Source organism: Lithobates pipiens, unplaced genomic scaffold (genome assembly GCF_037356315.1).
Source record: "Lithobates pipiens isolate NorthernLeopardFrog02 unplaced genomic scaffold, aLitPip1_a1.2 Scaffold_19, whole genome shotgun sequence".
NCBI lineage: Eukaryota > Metazoa > Chordata > Amphibia > Anura > Ranidae > Lithobates > Lithobates pipiens.
In genome coordinates this window covers 465,741,743-465,765,254 of record NW_027507764.1, presented here as the reverse complement: position 1 = coordinate 465,765,254, position 23,512 = coordinate 465,741,743, and the positions used below count along the sequence as shown (strand labels likewise).

The 23,512-nt window shown below is 44.4% G+C and overlaps 1 protein-coding gene across 1 annotated transcript in view; it reads right to left on the bottom strand.

The window, feature by feature from the left end:
- The window catches only part of PREX2 (phosphatidylinositol-3,4,5-trisphosphate dependent Rac exchange factor 2), a 436,082-nt gene extending 434,021 nt beyond the window's left edge, over positions 1–2,061 (bottom strand). The window contains exon 1 of the mRNA XM_077492842.1: positions 1,649–2,061. Coding sequence (XP_077348968.1) covers positions 1,649–1,777 — 129 coding nt within the window. The 5' untranslated portion in view covers positions 1,778–2,061. The remainder of the gene's footprint in view (positions 1–1,648) is intronic.
- Between the last annotated feature and the right edge of the window lie 21,451 nt (positions 2,062–23,512).

Here is a 23,512-nt window from a genome sequence, read left to right as displayed (position 1 = left end):
ATTTGTATGCAGTGTAGCACTTTGCAATACACTATACCATATTGTAGTGCTGGGATGCATAAAGCTAAATGAAAGGTGATTTTGTGACATTTCAATAAAGTTAATAAAAGAAAAAAAGTAAACAGTGCTCTATAACAATGCATGGCACCACCCCTTCACAGCACAAACCAGCAGGCAAGCATTATATAGAGATTTAGCTACCCACATAGATTAATATTTACTACATATTGTGGCTGATCTATGACAAGTGATCAGTGACATCACAATCAACCATGTAGCTTTAATTCTACAAATCCCAAAGTGATTGATATGATTCTGCACACTTTACATCAAGTTATTAAATGATGCATTTAGAGTTATGTAAGCATTACTTTCATAATACTACAATTCAGATTATTGCCGCTGAGGTTATGTAATGATGCAAAAAGCCACCAACCAATCAACCTTCTTTGTTAACGAGGGGGTTGATATGGGTTACTGTGCTTTTGTCTTTTCCTATGATATGTGAGTAAGCCCCATTATCACATTGTGAAAAAACAAAACAAGATAATAAAAGCATTACACGCTGCCAAACGATTACACATTGGCCATACACTTGGCAATTAAAATCTTAAAAGGTGAAAAATAGAAAGCAATTGTACGGTCTATACCAATCCACCAAATACTCTTTTGATAATTTTCATCTTCATTCTTTGCAAAATAATTTTGATCAGCGTTTCAGTGGTTATACATCGATTTTCACAGTGGTTTTGATCACATGATGGTTCAAATGTGCAAAAATATTGAAACAGCGTATGGCAGATCATTGCGAACATTCAATTCCTTGCAATTATTATTATTTTTTTTTTTTTATAGGAACATTTCCAAAACTGCCAAGTGTATGTGCAGCATAAAGGTTTATGGAGATCATTATTTTCCCCCAGTCTATTTCTGAGTGTCACCTTTTGTTTGCACTTCTTTGGTTCCTTCTGATAATCCCCTTACTCTGGCTGTCTGAGCAGTGATAGAAAACATTCCCCATCCCCCATCACATACACAACTCACCAAGGAGCTCCAGGGTCCCCACATAGTCCCTTTCAGTCTTCAATAGCTCACTGAACACACAGACCCTGAGCCAGACCTGCAATTTCCACTCTACCAACATGCTCGGTCGTGGCTGAATTTTGTTGATTGCTTCTGATCAATTGAATAAATATCTGCGCGCCTAATTCAGATTATTATTATTATACAGGATTTATATAGTGCCGACAATTTACGTAGCGCTTTACAACATTAGGGCAGACAGTACAATTACAATACAAATCAATAGGGGGGAATCAGAGAACCCTACTCATTAGAGCTTACAATCTAAGAGATTGATCAAATGATTGTTTTTATCAGATCATTTATATTCTAAACGATGGATTGCATTTTTAGATTTTTGATTGCATGACGCAGAACAATAGCGATGCGTTGCATCGATTTTAATTGATGATAGATCGATAGTTTGCGATAGCTGGTATCGGAATTGATTGTAAATCGCTATGAGTATGGCCACCTATAGAGTTAGCAGAAGGAACCACAGAGTGCAGCAGGACCAGAGATGTCAACTGGTTGTCTGAGCAATAATAGAAAGCATCCCGCATCCCCCATTCCATACACAACTCACCGAGACAAGGAACTCCAGGGTCCCCACATAGTCCCTCTCCGTCTTCAATAGCTCACTGAGCACACAGACCCTGAGCCGGAGCTGCCTGTCCACATCCCTTCCATCACTTCTATGATGTTCCTCGGTCATGTTCCAAGAGTCACTACTGATCACCCACAAAGCTTACAACTTTTCCCAACTTCTACTTCACTTGGTGAAACTTTCTAACACTCTTTCTTCTTCTTCAAAGGCATCACTGCTTCTCCAAATCAATCCAATCTAAAAGAGATCCTTGTAAATAAAATCCTGTAAAGCAAGACTTCTAAAACAAGAAAACAAAGTTTCTCTCTGCCTGCAGATATCCAGCCTGTGGTTTGGGAGCAGAGCAAGTAAAATTTGGACATTAATCAAAAGATTGCATCCATGTGACTCCAACCCCTTCATCCTGGAACCAGCCTCTCTCCCCGCCACCCACCCCCAACAGTGCTGTCCCCTCCTTCATCCTCCAATGAATGGCAGGAAAGAGAGCAGAAACCTTGGGAAGTCTATCCTGCCAACAATGCCCTCTCTGCACAATCACAGCGCAGGCTGAACAAGGGACCAAGATGGCAAAAGGATGTCTGAGCTCCAGTTCAAGTGTGGGGCAAAGGCTCAAGGCGTCTTCCTAGGCATAGGCTGAGCTCTGATTTCCAGGGAAGATAGGCTGCAAACAACTTCCAAACTTGTGTGTGAGAGCCAGAAGTTTAGCTTACAGTTTAGCTGCCCCCCCCCTCCCTTGTAATCAGGGCACTGGGCGCTCCTGCAAATGCAATTAAACACAGGAAAGAAAAGTCATTTGCAGTATTCTTAGCATTGCAATGCTCCTTGGGTCTAAAGGATGGGAGATGGAAACTGCTAGCAGATGTGTGCACAGTCAGCAGGATTAAGTTGCTGAAGGCGAGTACCACCGAGTTTACTTTTGTGTCATGTAAAGTTTTGTAAGCGAATCAAGCAACAGTGTGCTGAGCAAAACATTCAAGATGTGCCATGTCACAAAGTCCTGAAAATCACTTTAAGCGATATTATAAGATGTAATGCAATGTTAGAGATTTCCACCTTTTGCAAATAAATAAAACAAAAAATAATTAAAAATAATAATAAATGCACATATAATGCAAGAAAGTGCGGCACAATCAGACCATACAAATAAATATTTACATGTGCAAAAATGCTAGGGTGCAAAATGAATATATGTGCAAAATATAAAAGAAGACGTTTTTATAATATAGAACACCAGTGATAAATAATGAAATCAAAAAGATAGAAATTGTGACCCATAATAAATGCACACTTATTTAAAAAAAAATTTTTTTTAAATGTGGATTTATTATTTTGTGCACTGGAACCTAAAAAGTATTACAACTGTGATCATTTACCTATGCTCTGGTTCCTGCAGAGTATTCCTCCAGGTTAGATCTATCTAGGTCCAGTAGCTCAGCTACTGAGGTGGAGGAAGTAACAATGAACTACAAATGCAGTGACAACACCACACTTGTGCTCCATTGAGAACTACAGTCCTGCCGCAGTAGCAGATGAGACTTTCATTTTTTTCATTCCCAGCTCTCTGTTATTGAATAAGAGCCATGCAGAGCTGCACCAAATCCAAATACAGTTGGAGTTGGTGGGCAGAGGAACCCCCAAATTCTGTAGATTTCAGAAAATACAGGAGGAAATGCAAATACAAACATGATTTAAAAAACAACTCAAGATGGATGAGCAGTGGACTTACCTTTAAAACCCTTATTTATTTTTTAAAATTTTTAGATGTTGATGGTAAGACTCCAGCTGGCCATACATGACTTATTCAGCCACTGGGCTAAATTAGAGGAATCCATAGATGGCACATTCCACAACATAGATGGAGGAATCTCCTACTACCAGCTACAAGTTCTGGCTAGTTGGCTGTTGTCACTGTTTGGCCAGCTTTTTTACTCTCCCAACTCCTTCAGTTTCTCAAAGTTTGTTAAACTCTCTTGGCATTCAAAAGTACTTAAAAAAATGTCTTTCCTTTTGACATTCAATTTTGAAGAGAAAGGACTTCACTGAATGAAAACTATAACATTGTCAAGCCTCGTACACACAATGAGAATATCAGACGAATGATCGTTAATTTTTTATTTTTTTTGCATGCTAGTCTCTTATTGAAAATGAAGAGGTTGCTAAACTTAGGAAATTTTTCACACGACAGAATACAACTTCAGAAGTGATGTACAGTAATGTGATACATTGTATTACAATGTATTCTGTAGTTTTCGAGCAAAGAGCGTGCGTGGTCATGGTCTTCCAATTTTTTCAGATGAATACTGTACTGATTTTCGGAGGAGAAACATTTTCGTGTTCGTCCCTTCATATAATTTTGGTTGAACTGTTGTGATTGGCTCTTGAAAGTTGTGTACTAACGATCAGCGAGGAGGTGTCTCTTCTAACTATTTGATGTTAGTACAGCAATCTCCCTGCTGTGCTATTGTTTACTGACAATGGGACCACCGACCCCCGCCAGAAAACATTGGTCAGCGCTCACAATCATTGGCTGAGAGCACTGATCGGATGCCAATTGGTTACAGGCGTTCCAACATGCTTGTTCAACCAAAGCCAGTTTGTGAGATCGGCTTCTGTCAAACAAGGACCTGCACACACGGGCCAAATGTTGGCCACTATCTACTGTACTGGCTGATTTTGGCCGATATGCAACCTGTGTGTACGGGGCTTTGTAATGAAAGATGTGACTGAGCAAGCAGAGCAATGCAAAGCTGTGCCAAATTCAAATACGATTGAGGTTGGCTGGGAGAAGAAGCCCAAAATTTTGTAGATTTCAAAAAATAGAGGAGGAAATGCAAATACAAACATAGTTCAAAAAACAACTCAAAATGGATCAATAGTGGACTAACCTTTAAAACCCTAATTAATTTTTTTACAATTTATAGATGTTCATGGTAAGACTCAAGCAGGCCGTACATGTAAAGATTTTTCTTATTCAGCCACTGGGCTAAATAAGAGGAATCTATAGATCCCCTATTCCCCAGCATGGATGGAGGAATCTTCCACTGCTGGCTATTGTGTTCTGACAGTCACAAGATCTGGCTAGTTGGTTGCCCTCACTGTTTGGCCAGTTTTTCAACTGAGTGGTGTTGGCATTCAGAGAAATTACCATACTGGCTGCAGAGGAGCCGCAGGAGAAGCCACCGATGAGATGCAGGAAGAACCCGAAGCTGCCCGCGACCTAGATGGAGTATGTGGGGGGGCTTGTGGGCGGGCAGACAGATGGGGAACGGGGTGGGCTGGTGTGGTTGGGTGGGGGAACCGACTGACCAGGGGAGGGGGGGGGCCGTGGGAGGGTTGTTTGCCACCCCCCCCCCCCCCCCCGAAAAATGGAGCACCAACCGCCACTGCCCAGCAGGGAGATTTACTCCATCGCCTCCATCCATGCTGCTTATCCATTAGATTTCTTTCTGTCAGTCCGCAAGTCAAACAAAAAGAATGTAACAATGTGTGGCCCACTTTACACTTCATAGGGTGATGGATATAATCTATCATGCCAAACACACAGCAGACCTCTTGTCCTGAAATACCACTGGAAGATGCTGTAGCAATGCTGCCTCTCCCCAGAATGAAATGGTTGAGAACATAAATCAACAGGCTTTACTAAACTACACAGCGATTGTCAAGACAATGTGCCATTTCTCAAGCTTAAGGTATTGGAATATTTTTGAACGTTATTAATAGCTTCTGTATGTAAGACAACATGAGATGAGATTTAATCAGGTAAGGTTTAGGTGTATTTAAATAGCCACACTATAAACAAAAGCTGTCCTTATTCTAATTCCCACCCCAGCTGAAGATTTCACACCACTTAAAATCAAACCAAGTAAGTTTTCTGTACCAAAGTTTTATTTTATACTTCTGCTTTTTCTTTATTGTTTGATTGCTAACTCATACTACATAAGCTGGAAAATAAAGTCTGCAGCATCTTATTCAGAAACAAACATGTTTATGATCACTATCAATACATTTCTGAAAGTGGAATTTAACCACTTCAGCCCTGGAAGATTTGGCTGCAGAATGACCGGGCCATTTTTTGCGATTTGGCGCTGCGTCACTTTAACTGATAATTACGACGTTGCACCCAAACAAAATTTATGTCCTTTTTTCCCCACAAATAGAGCTTTCTTTTGGTGGTATTTTTTGTGCTATAAACAAAAAAAAAGTGACAATTTTGATGCTGTAATAAATATCCCCCTTTAAAAAAAAAAAAAAAAAAAAAAAAAACATTGTTTCTCAGTTTAGGCCGATATGTATTCTTCTACATATTTTTGGTAAAAAAAATTGCAATAAACCTATATTGATTGGTTTGCGCAAAAGTTATAGTGGGATAGATTTATAGCATTTTTATTATTATTTATTTATTTATTTATTTATTACTAGTAATGGCGGCAAGCTGTGCTTTATATTGTGAATGCGGCATTATAGCCGACACATCAGGCAATTTTGACACATTTTTGGGACCATTGGCATTTACACAGCGATCAGTGCTATAAAAATGCATTGATTTCTGTAAAAATGTCACTGCCAGTGAAGGGGTTAACACTAGGGGGCGATCAAGGGGTTACCTGTGTTCCCTGGGAGGTGATTCTAACTGAAGGGGGAGTCGACTGATTAGAGGAAGTGACGGATCGTGGTTCTTAGCTAATAGGCACACACAATCTGTTAATGCTCTCAGAACAAAACAGATTTTTTGCACACACACTTCCGCATTCTGCCCTCCTGCTCGCGATTGCCCGTGGCCGGTGGTCATCGAGACCGGGGACCACGAGCATCGGCAACCCCGCTGTGCAGCGGGCACATGCCCGCCTGCTATCCCGATCCCGCGAGCCGAAGTATAGTTACGGCGGTTCGCGGGATCGTGCCGACCTTCCGCATTATAATGACGTTAGCTGGCCGGCAATCGGTTAACCACCCACATGTAGATTAACGTCGGCAGAATTGCACGGCTGGGCAAATGGGCATACCGGTATGTCCCTTTGAATTTGCCGCCGTGTGGTCACGTACGCGCCGCCGCTGGCACGACCCTGCCGGGAGCTCCGTGAGTCGATGTCCGCGGGGATACCCACGATCGTCTCATGGAGCCTATGATCAATGAAGTGTCATTCGTAACCAAGCCCCCTAACAGTTATGCCTCGTACACATGATCAAACAATCCGATGTCACAGTCCCAGAGGATGCTGGGCGGGGATATTATCTGGTGATGTCCCTATTTAAGTCGCCGCATGCCACGTCTCTGTCATTGTGACCGGGGACAGCGACGAGGCAACATCTCCTGAAGAGAAGAACAGAAGGCGGCGACAGCGGCAGCAGACCGTGGTGTAAAGAGCTAGAAGAAGGCATGGTGGCCCGGCAAGAAGAACCGAAGAGGGGGGACAAGACCCCTGAAGAGGGGGCAAGACCCCCGAAGTCGGAAGAAGAGGGCGGCGGCGAAGAAGAAAGCTGGGCTCCTCTGCTAGTAAAAGAGCTAGCAGAAGATAGCGGAGGAGTCCGGTGAGAAGACCCCCGAAGACAGAAGAAGACCCCCGGAGCTGTGCAATAAACTATTTTAGCCCTTGTGTGTTGTGTTTTTTTACATTTTTTTCCACAGGTGAATAGGTAGGGGTACATTGTACCCCATACTCATTCACATAGGGTGGGGGGCAGGGATCCGGGGGCCCCTTATTAAAAGGGGCTCCCAGATTCTGATAAGCCCCCCACCCGCAGACCCCAACAACCAACAGAAAGGGTTGTCGGGAAGAGACCCTTGCCCTCGTCAACATGGGGACAAGGTGCTTTGGGGTGGGGGGGCGCGCGGCCCCTCTTCCCCAAGGCACCCCCCATGTTGAGGGCACGTGGCCTGGTACAGCTAGGGAGGGGGGGAGCTCGCTCGTCCCCACCCCCTTTCCTGGCCGGCCGGGTAGCGTGCTCGGATAAGGGTCTGATATGGACCTAGGGGGGACCCCATGCCGATTTTTCGGTGTAGGGATTCCCCTTTAAGTCCATACCAGGTGACAGGGCCAGCGACGCCTCCTTCGCTGGTCCCGGCTACCTGGAGACGTGCTCAAAATTAGTGGACTTTCCTCTGCGTGTGTGGGCGAGTCCGTTCATTTCAAAAGTACGGCGGATAGTCCGGCGGACTTAGTGCGCCATATTAGTCCACTGCAAAGGTACCGTGTGTGGGCAAGTAGCTCATTCGGAAAGTCCGGCAGACAGTCCGGCGGAAAGTCCGCCAGACTAAGTCAGCCGGATAGTCTGCTACATGTGTACGCGACATAAGAATCACTCCCCAGGACACACTTAACCCCTCCCTAGCCCCCTAGTGTTTAACCCCTTCACTGCCAGTGTCATTTTTACAGTAATCAGTGCAATTTTATAGCACTGATTACTGTAAAAATGACAATGGTCCCAAAAATGTGTCAAAATTGTCCGACGTGTCCGCCATAGTGTCACAGTCCCAATAAAAATCGCAGATCGCCGCCATTACTAGCAAAAAAATAAAAAAATTATAATAAAAATGGCATAAAACTAACCCCTATTTTGTAGACACTATAACTTTTACGCAAACCAATCAATAAACGCTTATTGCAGTGATTTTTACCAAAAATATGTAGAATAATCATTTTTTTATATATATTTTTTGGGGATATTTATTATAGCAAAAAGTAAAAAATAATGTGTTTTTTTCAAAATTGTCACTTTATAGCACAAAAAATGAAAACCGCAGAGGTGATCAAATACCACTAAAAGAAAGCTCTATTTGTGGGAAAAAAAGGGCAATTGTCAGTTAAAGTGACACAGTGCCGAATTGCAAAATGTGCTCTGGTCTTTGGCCAGCAAAATGGTTCGGAGCTTAAATGATTAAAGTGATACTAAACACACACTATTTAATTTGGATTCTGCCTTCTATTTCTGTATGTGGGTGATGGCAGTGTAATTATTTTAATAAAACATACATCTAAACAAACATATAATTGATATATAGCTGTCACATGGCCCAGCTCTTTCCCAGACTGTCTGCAGGGGACCATTAGCAAGAGGAGCTTCTAGTCCTGTGCTGCTGGTCACATGTTCAAAATAAATATAAACAGCCTATGGAATACAGACTAAAAATAAATAAATAAGATCAAAAAACAGTTTTACATTTTCAAATAAATATATACGGTATATTTGAAATCAAATATTTATTATTTTGTGGAAAGAACATAGTGTGGCTGGATTTCTGCCATTGACAGCCTGTGTCACGCCTTTCAATTCTGTCTTAGAATGAGAGGGAGGTGAAGCCTCCATCAATCGACATGTAATATCCCACCCCCATTGTGTCTAGCTGGTTAGTGGGCATGAAAAAGGAGGGAGGGAGTGGGCTGTCGTTTACCACTGTGTATACACCCACATGTGTGACTCTATAGTCACATGGCCTGCTCAGATGTGATAGGGAGGAAATGCTCAGCATAGAAACTCACTGAAAACTGAGCATAGGCTGAGTTGCTACCACAGCTGCAAAATCCCTAGCTGAAAAAAAAAACATTAGCGGTTTTACTACTGCTTTAAGTCTTATCATTTAAATGGATTTTAAAAGTAAACTTTTGAAATTTGTCATAGCATATCCATAGCAAAACATTTTTTCAGTTTTGGATAGAGTAGGGGTTGGCTTGAAGAACCTCTAATTAATTTGATTGTTTTTACTGTGTGTCCTGTGGGGGTGTTTTGTCCAGGGGTGCAAGGAAAAGCTATACTTACCCTCGATCCCCCACGTCCAGCCGTCCTCACGTTTAGAGCTGGTCTATTGGCATGATGACATCAGGAACATTCCATTTGCAGACCACTAGTGCGTGGGGACAAGAATGGTGGGGATCGGTCTTGCGCTCAGAGGATTAGGTAAGTATATCTCGGCTCTCATCACCCCTAGAGAAAAACAAGAATTTAATCCATGCAGTGCTCCAATACATGGGAAAACCAAACTCCAAAATAAAACATTTTTTGATACTCCAATGAGCTGCAGGCCAGGTCATTTCCCACCCTACAGCTTGCTGGAGTACAATAAAACAGGAGTTCAAACTTCAGGTTAGAGATGATTTTGGAGGATGCCCAAGCTCATCTCTACTAATGATATGTGAAGCAGGAGAAGTTAGGAGTTCTGTTTTAGAGGTTATGGGTTAAAATGTTACCGAATTTAAAAAGTGAAGATTTGCTACATTAGGGAGCATCTACCAGTGCTAATAGTGCATAAGTTGTACCCTGAAACATTGTTCAGGAATGCCTCTTGAAAAATAGCAGTGCACTCATATGTGAGTGTGCCTAGCCACTCCTGTGCCTACAGTCTCTTAGCTACAGTGTGGGAACCTAAAGTGTTACTAAACCCAGGATCCTGAATTCACTATATCTGGTCTGCAATGGTAATACAATCACTTTAGTAAATCTAAACTGCTAAATACATTTTCTCATCAGCAGTATATAGCAGCTCCTAGTAAAGCTTGTAGGAAGAGTTTTCATTCTACCCTGATCCTCTGTCTGGACATGTCTGGACAATGCTGATTGGCCTTGTGCTGATCACATGCACCCTCTCAAGAAAAAAAACTCTCTAGCAATACATACCAAACTGAGCATGTGCAGCCCATCCTTTGGCTCTGTAAATATCAGGTTATTTTTTTGCAGACAGTGGAAGAAGAGGAAGATCAGAAAGACAGGATCAAACAGCCTTTATACACAATGCAAAGGATTAACCTCGTAGGTTCCACAGTCATAATAACAAGCATGCTTTACTGCCTATACAGACTGATTTTACTGTTTGGTAACATTTTAAGCCAGCCATAGATGGTGCGATTTTGCATGGTTGCAGGAAAGAAAATCACTTGAGTTTCCCATCAACACAGACAGTGCTATTGTGTTCTGCTAGGGGGAAGAAGGCGTGGAGAGTCATCCCCGCTGGGAGAACACACAGTGATTATTGCTAGCGGCAATAGCCGCTGGCAATAATCTTATGAAAAATCCGACAGGCTAATTGTGGCCAATTTGATCAACCGATCAACTTGGGTACAATCAGCCTGCCCATACATGGTTTAAATCGAGGCCAGTTCCTGCTGAGCTGACCGAGTATTGGACCCTCTATGGCCCGCTTAAGTCCCAGCTGCTTCTGACAGCTAGTTTTAGAAGATTTGGCATAGGGCAGCACTTTGCAGGGGGCAGCACGGTTTGCACTGTTAGTGTAGCACCAGTCTTATGGGACGGACTTATGGTGTCTGTCGAATGTTCTAGGAAGCTAAACTGTACGACACCGCAATCGTACATTTCCGGTCGAATGTTCCGCCTACAAGCTATAGTAGAATTCTAATGTTGTATGACACTAGTAAAATTATATTTATTAATTATATTACTAGTCAACTAACATTAGAATTATTCTATAGTCTATGGGCGAAGCATTTGACCATAAATGTCCACTCGCGGCGACTGCTTTGTCGAATCTTCATGTCGAATCTTTTCTCTCTATGTCAAATAATCTTGGACTAATAGAGTTACGTTAGGCGCATTCTACCTTTTTTGCTATTGTCTCTGTAATATCAAATCTTTTCTCTCTATGTCGAATCTTTTCTCTCTATGTAGAATAATCTTGGACTAATAGAGCTAAGGTTAGGCACATTCGACCACAGGTTTGATGGACACAGATCGCTATTGCCAGCGTCATGTCGAATCTCCTATCTATATCAAACTGTTGTCTCAACGAAAACGAAAATAAAGCATTTGTTTATGTTGGATCTTTCAGTTTTCGGATTCTGCACATTTGTTATTGTTTCTTAAAACGATAACGAAAATACCAGAAATTCAGCCAAAAATGCATTCGGATGAAAACGAATGCACATGTCTACACCAAGACACTTCTGAAACTTTTTACAAAGATAGTAGCCGCATGTCTACAACAGCATCTACTGCAGTTAATCCAACTACTTTCGGATAGGGGTTGGGAGTTTAAGAATGCAAGAAGATGTCAAATACTCCTCAAATTGTTCTTGCAAAGTGGGTGTAGCATGAAGAATATACATTTTTGTGAACCCAGCCTTATTCCATACTCTCTGATCCTTTCCATATATCAAGTGGCACTAGACAGGGCTGTGCCACCCCCTACTATTTGCCCCTACTTTAGAGCCTTTTCTGTGTACGGTCCAACAGAACCCAGATATTCAGGGGCTGACGGTAGGGGATGCTCAACATATATCTACATATCTACCGAGCTTTATCGAATTTTAAGACCAATTTCACCAAATTGGAGGCAAGGGGAGTAGCAATGCTATACTGTATGCAGCTGAACTTTAAATTTAAATGGACCACAAAGGCTTTAAAATATCTGAGCACCCTTATTTCCCTGCATCTGTCCTCTACATTTTCCTAGGTAAAGTGTGTACCCTTCTGACTAACTGGCTCCACAAACTCTATTCTTGTTTCAAGTGCTATAACATTGTCAAAATGTGTATTCTACTGAAATTTCTATAATTTTTCTAAGCTCTGCCTATTTACATACCTGCAACATTTTTTAAACAGGCACACTCTCTTTTCTCTGATTTTATTTCGGCATGTGGGAGTGCTCGGATTCCTCATCGTCTTCTTACTTTGCCTAAGCATCTAGGTGGATTAGCTGTCCCAGACCTCCATAAACACTAACACACAATACATCTCGATAACTTGGTGCCACCACGGGGATATTAAATTGTGACCACATATTGAGCAAGCTCAAAGTCAGAAACCATTTCAACACGTCCTGTGGCACCATGCAGATTTACCCCTCATGCTTAAACTCACTCGCTGATTGGCGTGACGTCACAGGTATGCTCTGTGCTTCTCCAAACTCTATTCATTGCCCCAAACAGTCCTTCACTATTCTCAATCCTCAATGCTTTACCCTTTTGGGCTCTCCTTAAATCAGGTAGTTTTCACTTTAAGGAGGCAGGCTCTTGGCTTTCATTACAGACCCTTATGAATCCAACAGGCCCCTATAAGTTGGACCTTTGGAGAGCTCTACTAATCCATAATTTTCTTCAGCCTCTCCCCCCCTCTGAAAATCCATTGCAGACTGACCACACTAGAAGAATACTGCTCAGACAGTGGTGCTCTTCCCCATGCTCTATCTAAGCTGTACTCACTTTTGGTTCTCTCTCCAGAGGACTTCACACTGCCCTATTTCAAGAAATGGGAAGCTGATTTGGGGAGGACATTTTCAGAGTCCCCAAAAACTGTCATGGTTTGCTTTGCATTGCATTTGTGTGCTCTAACAGTGACCTGCTTAGATCCACTGTGAAAAAACGCAGGTCAGCTCACTAAAGTTTCTGTTAATGAGCCCTAATAAAGAAATATCAGATGTCTCTTGGACACGGCTTTCAGAGTTCAGTTCCCTTATAAGAGATTGTACAACCAGACTCCAGCCCTCTAAGAAATGGTTCACACTAGTGCAATGAGCTTTGAATGTGATTTGAGGTGTGATTATGCAGTGCAGGTGGTGTGCAAATGGTTTGCAATTTTGATGCAATTCTACTGCTGTTTCTGATTGAGATCTTATGGCATGGGTGTTCTTGCATACTACTACCACCACCAGCACCACCACCATTAATTGTGGGTATGTGCAGCAGCAGAAAACCCTCAGAGACCAGGGGCAGTGTAAAATGACAAGTTATCAGGTGTAGTTAGTAGTCATTCATCAGTGGTTAAGATGCTAAAAATATATCTTATAAGGGACTTTTTGGTTTTCTTTTTCCCATGACCTCTTTATCAAGGAGCATGCCCTTAGCAGAAGATTTGAGTTTGCCTAATGTCAGACACTGAGGGGTTTATGTTTTTCTGTGGTTGCAGTAAATGGCTCCATCCTTTCAAGCCAGGTCATATGGCTCCCTTTGAAGATGTCTTCTAGGATAAACAAAAAAACAGATGCCACAAAGCATGAAATGCAGACCAATTCCTTATTCTGTGTTTACTTCAGATTCTAAGATTTGTTGGAAGTATTAAGCTGCTTACAAACATTAGAGAGTGGTTAGACGTGTAGACGCACTATGACCACCAAAAGATATTTAGTATGAAAGAGCGTGCTGGTGTCTAAAGCTAGGTTCATATCTATACATATCTATACATGTGTGGTTAATGGGTTTTTGTGGCATGATTTAGATGTGTATTTAATGTGTTTTGCATTTTGTGAAGTGTTGATGTTGCTAGGTAGTGTCTGTTGTCAGGCAGAATGCACCAAAAATGCATGTACATGCATTTTTTATGTGTTTTTGATGCAATTCCTTTGACGTCTATGAAGCCAAAAATGCACTGTGCTACGTGAAAAAAGTCCATGCACCTTTCCAAAAAACACATTGTAGGAAACTGCATAGATATGAACAGAACCATAGCAAATAAGGTTAAATGAATTGTAGTGCATTTCTATTAATCTGTAAACACAAAAAAAAAAGCATAAGTATGAACTTACCCCAAGGCTGGCCATACAATGGTATAATTCCAAAGCTGGCTATAGATGTATCAAAATTTGGCCGGTTAAGCAAGAACCTGATGAATTTTGATCCATCTATGAGCAGGCTGGTTGTACTGAGGTTGATCAATTGATCGACTTCTGTACAACCAGTCTGTCATGTTTTTTCGCCCAATCACTACCAGTGGCTACAGCTGCCAGCAGTGATTATTTTATTCTGCCGGTGGGGAAGGCTCCCTGCACTCACGGCTGGTAGAACACAATAGCGCCTCGTGGGAGGGATTCCCCCATAAACACTGTGTCGATGGGGGAATCAGACAATATTTCCTTGTTAGTTGAACAAAAGAAAATCACTCAATTCCCCCATCCATATATGCCATGTGGATGGGGGAATCCCTCCTGCGACACTATTGTATTCAGACAACAAGTAGATTTCCCGGCTGTCAGAATATACTCATCAGCCAGTGGCGCTGAATATTTATAAAATAACGAATATTTTCCAGCAGGCTGGTTGTACCCAGGTCAATCGATAGATCAACTTGTGCACAACCACAAGAAAAAACTGAAGCATTTCTTGGAATTTTTAAGCGCCAGCTAGGACACATACATAAATATAAAAACTAGAATTTTTTTTTTCATATCAGCATGTTTAAATCATCTTAAAATCACACTAACATATTTTCATAGTTCATTTAGCACTTTGATTTAGGCCATAAAGTGAGTTGCTAGGTGTAGTTATCTCAACATGTTTCGCCTTAATTACAGCTTTCTCAAGAGAATATACTACAACAAACAAGCTGCATCAGAGATCTGAACAAAAATGCAAAAAAAAAAAATAGTAAATATATACATTACATAATATGTTTAATTGCAACAATTCATAATGAATTTGATTTGATGAAAGGCATCTCACCAGTAAATGTCATATGCACAAATGTGAAGAAAAATACAGCAGGGAGAGGAGTGAATCAGGATACTTCAGTCTCAAACACCAGGGAATTCTCTGCTAAGGCTTTCTCTTCCATAAACCTTCCTTCTCTCATCTACAGTGCCTTGTAAAAGTATTCATACCCCTTGAAATTTTGTCAAGTTACAACCAAAAGCATAAATGCATTTTATTGAGATTTTATGTGGTAGCAAAATTCTGAAGTGAAAGTGAAATGATAAACGGTTTTCCCATTGTTTTACAAATAAATATCTGAAAAGTTTGGCATGCATTTGTAGTCAGCCACCTTTACCCTGATACCCCTAACTAAAATCTAGTGAAACCAATTGCCTTCATAAATCACCTAATTAGTAAATAGAGTCCACCTGTGTGTAATTTAATCTCAGTATAAATACAGCTGTTCCGTGAAGCCTTCAGAGGTTTGTTAGAGAACCTTAGTGAACAAACAGCCTCATGAAGGCCAAGGAACACACCAGACAAGTCAGGGATAAAGTTGTGGAGAAGTTTAAAGCAGATTTAGGTTATAAAAAAAATATCTCAAGCTTTCAACATCTCATGAAGCACTGTTCAATCTATCATCCGAAAATGGAAAGAGTATGGCATAACTGCAAACCTACCATGACATGGGCATCCACCTAAACTGATAGGCCGGGCAAGGAGAGCATTAATCAGAGAAGCAGCCAAGAGACCCATGGTAACTCTGGAGGAACTGTAGAGTTCAGGTGGGAGAATCTGTCCACAGGACAACTATTAGTCATGCACTCCACAAATCTGGCCTTTATGGAAGAGTGGCAAGAAGAAAACTATCGTTGAAAGAAAGCCATAAGAAATCCTGTTTGCCGTTTGTGAGAAGCCATGTGGGGGACACAGCAAACATGTGTTAGGAGGTGCTCTGGTCAGATGGGACCAAAATGTAACTTTTTGGCCTAAAAGCAAAATGCTATGTGTGGCAGAAAACTATCACTGCACCTCACCCTGAACACACCATCCCCATCGTGAACATGCTGGTGGCAGCATCATGTGGGGATACTTTTCTTCAGCAGGGGCAGGCAAGCTGGTCAGAGTTGATCAGAAGATGGATGGAGCCAAATACAGGGCAATCTTAGAAGAAAACCTGTTAGAGTCTTCAAAAGACTTGGGACAGGGGCAGGCTTTCCCCTTCCATCAGGAAAATGCCCCTAAACATACAACCAGACAATGGAATGGTTTAGATGAGTGATGGCGAACCTTGGCACTCCAGATGTTTTGGAGCTACATTTTCCATGATGCTCCGGCACTCTGCAGTGTAGATGAGCATCATGGGAAATGTAGTTTCAAAACATCTGGGGTGCCAAGGTTTGCCATCACTGGTTTAGATCAAAGCATATTCATGTGTTAGAATGGCCCAGTCAAAGTCCAGACTTAAATTCAATTGAGAATCTGTGGCCAGACTTGAAAATTGCTGTTCACAGACGCTCCCCATCCAAGCTGACAGAGCTAGAGCTATTTTGCAAAGAATGGGCAAAAAATTTCACTCTCTAGATTTGCAAAGCTGGTATAGACATACCCTAAAAGACTTGCAGCTGTAATTGCAGTGAAAGGTGGTTCTACAAAGTATTGACTCAGGGGGGCCAAATACGAATGCACACCACAATTTTTCACATTTTTATTTGTAAGAAATTTTATAAACCATTTAATCATTTTTCTTCTACTTCACAATTTTGTGCCACTTCGTGTAGGTCTGCATAATACACAGAGCGCTGGGTAAAGGACTGCATAATATATAGAGAACTGGATACAGGATTACATAATACACAGAGCGCTGGGTAAAGGACTGCATAATATATAGAGAACTGGATACAGGATTACATAATACACAGAGCACTGGGTACAGGACTACATATTACACAGAGTGCTGGGTTGAAGGCTGCATAATATACAGAGTGCTGGGTAAAGGACTGCATATTACACAGAGCACTGGGTACAAGACTGCATAATACACCAAACACTGGGCACAGGACTGCATAATACTCCGAGCACTGGGCACAGGACTACATAATACACAGAGCGATGGGCACATTACTACATAATACACAGAGTACTAGGCACAGGGCTGCATAATACACAGAGCGCTGGGGACAGAACTGCATAATACACAGAGCACTGGGTACAGGACTGCATAATACACAGGGCACTGGGCGGGGGCGTACCTAGAGCATTTGGCACCCGGGGCAGATCCTATATCTGGCACCCCCCCCCCCCCACCATAAAATGTAAAAACACCCACCGTGTCCCCTGCATACCTCTGCATCCTTCAATATCTTTTTGTCACTACTGTGTACACCCCCTCTCCACAACTGCACCTCTGGACCCCTTTAAATTACACAGCACCCTGCACCTCTGGACCCCTTTACATTACACAGGACCTTGCACCTAAGGACCTCTTTACATTACACAGCCCCCTGCACCTCTGGACCCCTTTACATTACACAGCAGCCTGCACCTCTGGACCCCTTTACATTACACAGCTCTTGTACCACTGGACCCCTTTACATAACATAGCACCCTGAACCTCCTGACCCCTTTACATTACACAGCGCCCTGCACCTCTGGACCCCTTTACATTACACAGGACCTTGCGCCTAAGGACCTCTTTACATTACACAGCAGCCTGCACCTCTGGACCCCTTTACATTACACAGCTCTTGTACCTCTGGACCCCTTTACATAACATAGCACCCTGAACCTCCTGACCCCTTTACATTACACAGCCCTTGTACCCATGGATCCCTTTACATTACAGAGCACCCTGAACCTCTGGACCCCTTTACATTACACAGCCCTTGTACCTCTGGACCCCTTTACATTACACAGCACCCTGCACCTCTGCACCCCTTTACATTACACAGCCCCTCACAGCTCTGGACCCACTGCATGTTACACAGATCCCCTACAGTGCAGACCCCCCTCCCTACCATACAGACCCCCATCTACAGTGTAGACCCCCCTACAGTACAGAATCCTCCCCTACAGTGCAGACCCTCCTACAGTACAGACCCCTCCACCCTATAGCGCAGACCCCCCCCCCCTACAGTGCAGACCCTCCTACAGTACAGACCCACCCCCCTACAGCGCAGACCCCCCTACAGTACAGAGTCCCCTACAGTACAGAATCCTCACCTACAGTACAGACCCCCTACAGTGCAGAATCTTCCCCTACAGTACAGACCCCCCCTACAGTGCAGGACCCCTTCTACAGTGCAGGACCCCTTCTACAGTGCAGGACCCCTTCTACAGTGCAGGACCCCCTACAGTGCAGGACCCCCTACAGTGCAGACCCCCCTACAGTGCAGGACCCCCTACAGTGCAGGACCCCCCTACAGTGCAGGACCCCTTCTACAGTGCAGGACCCCCCTACAGTGCAGACCCCCTACAGTGCAGGACCCATTCTACAGTGCAGGACCCCCCTACAGTGCAGGACCCCCCTACAGTGCAGGACCCCTTCTACAGTGCAGGACCCCCCCTACAGTGCAGGACCCCCCTACAGTGCAGACCCCCTACAGTGCAGACCCCCTACAGTGCAGGACCCCCCTACAGTGCAGGACCCCCCTACAGTGCAGGACCCCCCCTGCAGACCCCCTACAGTGCAGGACCCCCCCCTGCAAACCCCCTACAGTGCAGGACCCCCCTACAGTGCAGGACCCCCCTACAGTGCAGGAACCCCCCTACAGTGCAGACCCCCTACAGTGCAGGACCCCCCTACAGTGCAGGACCCACCACAGTAAAGAACCCCTAGTGTACCTGGAGCCCAAGGCAGCGGCATTGCAGGGGGGAGGTGCGAGCAGCACCCGAGTGGAGTGTCACCTGTCGGCTCAGTGATCCGGGACCCGGCGCAATAATCCCCTTCTCTCTGTAGTCACGTGACTCACATCGCGCCGTTCAGATCAGTCTCTTGCAGCGGCTGTCACTCACAGCCGAGCAGAGTGAAGCCCCCTCCCCCTCCTTGTCTACACAGTGCTGTGCATGGAGGAGGGGGAGGCGGCTTCACTCTGCTCGGCTGTGAGTGACAGCCGCTGCCCGAGACTGATCAGAACGGCAGCGCGACGCGACCACAGAGAGAAGGGGAGCCGGGTCCCGGATCACTGAGCCGGCAGATGTCACTCCACTCGGGTGCATACTACACAGAGCGCTGGGTACAGGACTGTACACTACACAGAATGCTGGGTACAGGACTGCATACTACACAAAACGCTGGGTACAGGTCTGCATAATACACAGAACGTTGGGTAAAGGACTGCATAATACCCAGAGTGCTGGGTACAGGACTGCATAATACACAGGGCACTGGGTACAGAACTGTATACTACACAGAGCGCTGGGTAAAGGACTGTATACTACACAGAATGCTGGGTACAGGACTCTGATGTCCTCTGTGTATTACCTCTATTGTATCAGGGATTGCAGTGGAGACGTGAGACTTGTTGTATGAGGATTGGGGACATCCCGATAAACTGTTTGCTCCTCCTAAAAGGTTTTCTATGCATTATCCTCTGGAGGAAAGTTTCACCAAGAAATGGGGGGTCCCATCTGTCGATGCGGCTGTTTCTTGCATGAATAAAAACCTGACCTGTCCATTGGATAATGCTCAGGTATTTAAAGATCCAACTGATAAGAAGCTGGAAACATTATTAAAAGCCTCCTTTTCCATGACTGGCGCTGTAGTGCAACCTACAGTCGCAGCCGTGGGGTTGTGTCAGTTCCTCAAGGAACAGGTTAAGCAGATGCTTGGCCTCCTTCCCAGTGAGAAAGTGGAGAATTATGCAGAAATACCTCAAATTCTGTGTTTCATGATTGATGCGATTTTGGATTCTGTCCAACAAGCATCTCGTTTGTCTCTCCTGTTGGTACACATGCGAAGGGCCCTATGGCTAAAGAATTGGGCAGCTGAGCTGTCATGCAAGAAGCATTTGATTGTTTGGAGAAGAATTAGACAAATTCGTCCAAAAAATTTCAGGGGGTAAATCTACTCTCCTTCCAGTCAAAAGGAGCAAACGTCCATCAAGCTCTAAGCAGTGGCGACGGCCTTCTCAACCCTGCTCTGGGCCGGGCCCAGGGGCAGAAAAAGACTTGGGGGTGAAAGCCTGCCAAGCAGAGCCCAAAAGCTTCCTTGTGAAGGGGCGCCCCCGCTCGGCCAAGTGGGGAGAAGGCTCCTGCAGTTTGCAGAAGCCTGCCGGGAAGAGATCCGGGACAGGTGGGTGATCTCTTCGGTATCTCTGGGCTACAAGCTAGAGTTTCAGGAGATTCCACCTTCTAGCTTTCTAAGGTCAAGGATCCCCAGGGATCCAGTAAAGCAAAAAACACTATTTCTGGCCTTAGATCACTTACTATCCCAGGGGGTTATAGTAGAAGTGGACCCAAAAGAACAGGGTTCAGGGTTTTACTCGAATCTCTTCACCGTTCCGAAGCCAAATGGAAGTGTCAGACCTATCCTGGATCTGAAGGATCTGAACCGGTTTTTTACGCATCTGGTCCTTCCGAATGCAGTCAATTCGCACTGCGGTCTCCTCCCTGCAAGGGGGAGAGTTTATGGCATCAATAGACATCAAGGATGCATATCTCCATGTGCCAATTTTTCCCGCACACCAAAAGTATCTAAGGTTTGAGGTAGAGCGGTGCCATTTTCAATTTGTGGCCTTGCCGTTCGGGCTCGCTACGGCCCCTCGAGTCTTCACAAAGATTCTGGACCCTCTTTTGGCAAACCTAAGAGCTCAGGGTATAGCTGTCATGGCTTATCTAGACGATTTGCTTCTCATGGAGAAAACAGTAGCGTTCCTGAACCACAGTGTTACCAGAACGCTAGAACACCTGGAACGGCTAGGCTGGATTATAAACCTAGAAAAGTCGTCCCTACAGCCTGCTACCAGGTTGGAATACCTGGGTATGCTTATCGACACCGCTCAGGGCAAGGTGTTTCTTCCAAGGCCAAAAGCCTTGGCCATTGGGGATCTGGTGCGCCTAATTCTGGGCAGGAGATCTTCCCCCATTCGGTTGTGCATGAGACTGTTAGGGAAAATGGTCGCCTCCTTCGAGGCCGTTCCATTCGCCCAGTTCCACTCAAGGCCTCTGCAAAGATGCATCCTTGCGGCTTGGAACAGGAAGCCCCAATCCTTGGATCTTCCTATGCGTCTATCCCCAGGGACACGCAAGAGTCTCGTCTGGTGGTTACAAACCGAGAATTTTCTGAAGGGCAAACGTTTCTTCCTCTTCCATGGAAGATTATCACGACAGATGCCAGCCTGACAGGCTGGGGAGCAGTGTTGGAGGAGACGTGATCGCAGGGGAAATGGTCTGCGATCGAGAAGCTATTGCCCATAAATGTCTTGGAGATCCGCGCAGTTTATATGGCTCTCATAAAGTGGTCTTACAGACTATGGGGTCTCCCTGTTCGGGTTCAGTCCGACAATGCCACAGCAGTGGCCTATATCAATCACCAGGGCGGTACCAGGAGTCTGGTTGCGCAAAAAGAGGTGAATCACATACTTGTCTGGGCAGAAAAGCATGTTCCATGCCTTTCTGCAGTCTTCATTCCAGGAGTGGAAAATTGGCAGGCGGATTTTCTGAGCCGCCAGCAGTTGTGCCCAATGGAATGGGCTCTGCACCCCGACGTGTTTTGGAACATATGTCGCAGGTGGGGTACTCCAGACATAGATCTGTTTGCGTCCAGGTTCAACAGAAAACTGGACAATTTCGTTTCAAGGACAAGAGATGCACTTGCTCAGGGGTCAGATGCTCTGACAGTCCCCTGGGATCAGTACAATTTGATTTATGCCTCCCCCCCATGCCCGCTTCTGTCGCGGTTCCTGGGAAGAGTCAAGAGGGAGACAAAATCGGTTCTTTTGGTAGCCCCGGCTTGGCCCAGGTGACCGTGGTATGCAGAGATCATGAAATTGGCAGTAGGCAGGCTGTGGATCCTCCCTCTCCAGCCAGATCTGCTCTCACAGGGTCCAATTTACCATCCTGCTTTACACAGTCTGAATTTGACGGTTTGGCTGCTGAGACCCACATTCTGAGAGACCGTGGGCTTTCGGGGCCAGTCCTTTCTTCTCTGGTCAATGCCAGAAAGCCGGCCTCCAGGCTTATTTACTACAAAATCTGGAGGGCATATGTTTCCTGGTGTGAAGTCAGGGAATGGTATCCTAGAAAGTATGTCATTAGCAGGATCTTGGCCTTCCTCCAGTCAGGCCTAGAAATGAATTTTGCCATAAGCACTATCATGGTGCAGATTTCGGCCTTGTCAGTGTTTTTTCATAAGCCACTTGCATCGCATTCCCTGGTGTGGGCTTTCATCCAGGGGGCTATGCGGATAAGGCCGCCAGTCAAACCTCCGGTATGCCCATGGGATCTGAATTTAGTTCTCTCGGCTTTGCAGGGGCAACCATTTGAACCTTTGCATCTGGCTTCATTAGTTCTTCTGACTAAAAAATTGGTTTTCTTGGTAGCCATATCCACGGCGAGAAGAGTGTCAGAGCTAGCAGCTCTCTCCAGCAAAGAGCCGTATCTAATTATTCATAAGGACTGGGTCATGCGTCCCAACAGGTCCTTTATACCTAAGGTGGTTTCGGGATTCCATTTGAATCAAGATGTAATCCTACCATCCTTTTTTCCGGACCCACAGTCCACAGAAGAAGAATCTTTGCACACTTTGGATGTGGTTAGGGCAATCAGTATATATCCATAAGCAACTGCTCAGATAAGAAAAACTGATTGCTTATTTATTTTGCCAGAAGGCCCTAGGAAGGGCCAGGCGGCGTCAAAATCCACTCTCTCAAGGTGGATTAGACAGATTATTTCTCAGGCCTATAGTGTTAAAGGGAAAATCCCTCCTTTTCAAGTGAAAGTACACTCTACTAGGGCTGTAAGTGCTTCTTGGGCAGTGCATCACCAGGCCTCCCTTGCTCAGATCTGTAAGGCTGCAACTTGGTCATCAGTCAACACATTCACCAGATTCTATCAGGTGGATGTCAGAGGGCAAGAGGATATCGCCTTTGGGCGCAGTGTACTGCAGGCTGCAGTTTAGGTCCTCTGGTCCCTGGCGTTCTATAATTATGATCTGTGTCTCCCTCCCCTCAATCTGAGCATTGCTTTGGGACATCCCACTATGTAATGAGCTCCTGTGTCCCGTGAGGTATGATCAAGAAAATAGGATTTTTATATACAGCTTACCTGTAAAATCCTTTTCTTGAGAGTACATCACAGGACACAGGGCTCCTGCCCCTCTTGGGTTTTACGTGGTTTCTTATTACAAAACTGAGGTGCCTCCCATATGGGAGGGGTTATATAGGGGAGGAATTCTCCTTAATTGGGGTTAACCAGTGTCCAATCACCAGAGGTGCCTATATAACCCACTATGTAATGAGCTCCTGTGTCCCGTGATGTACTCTCAAGAAAAGGA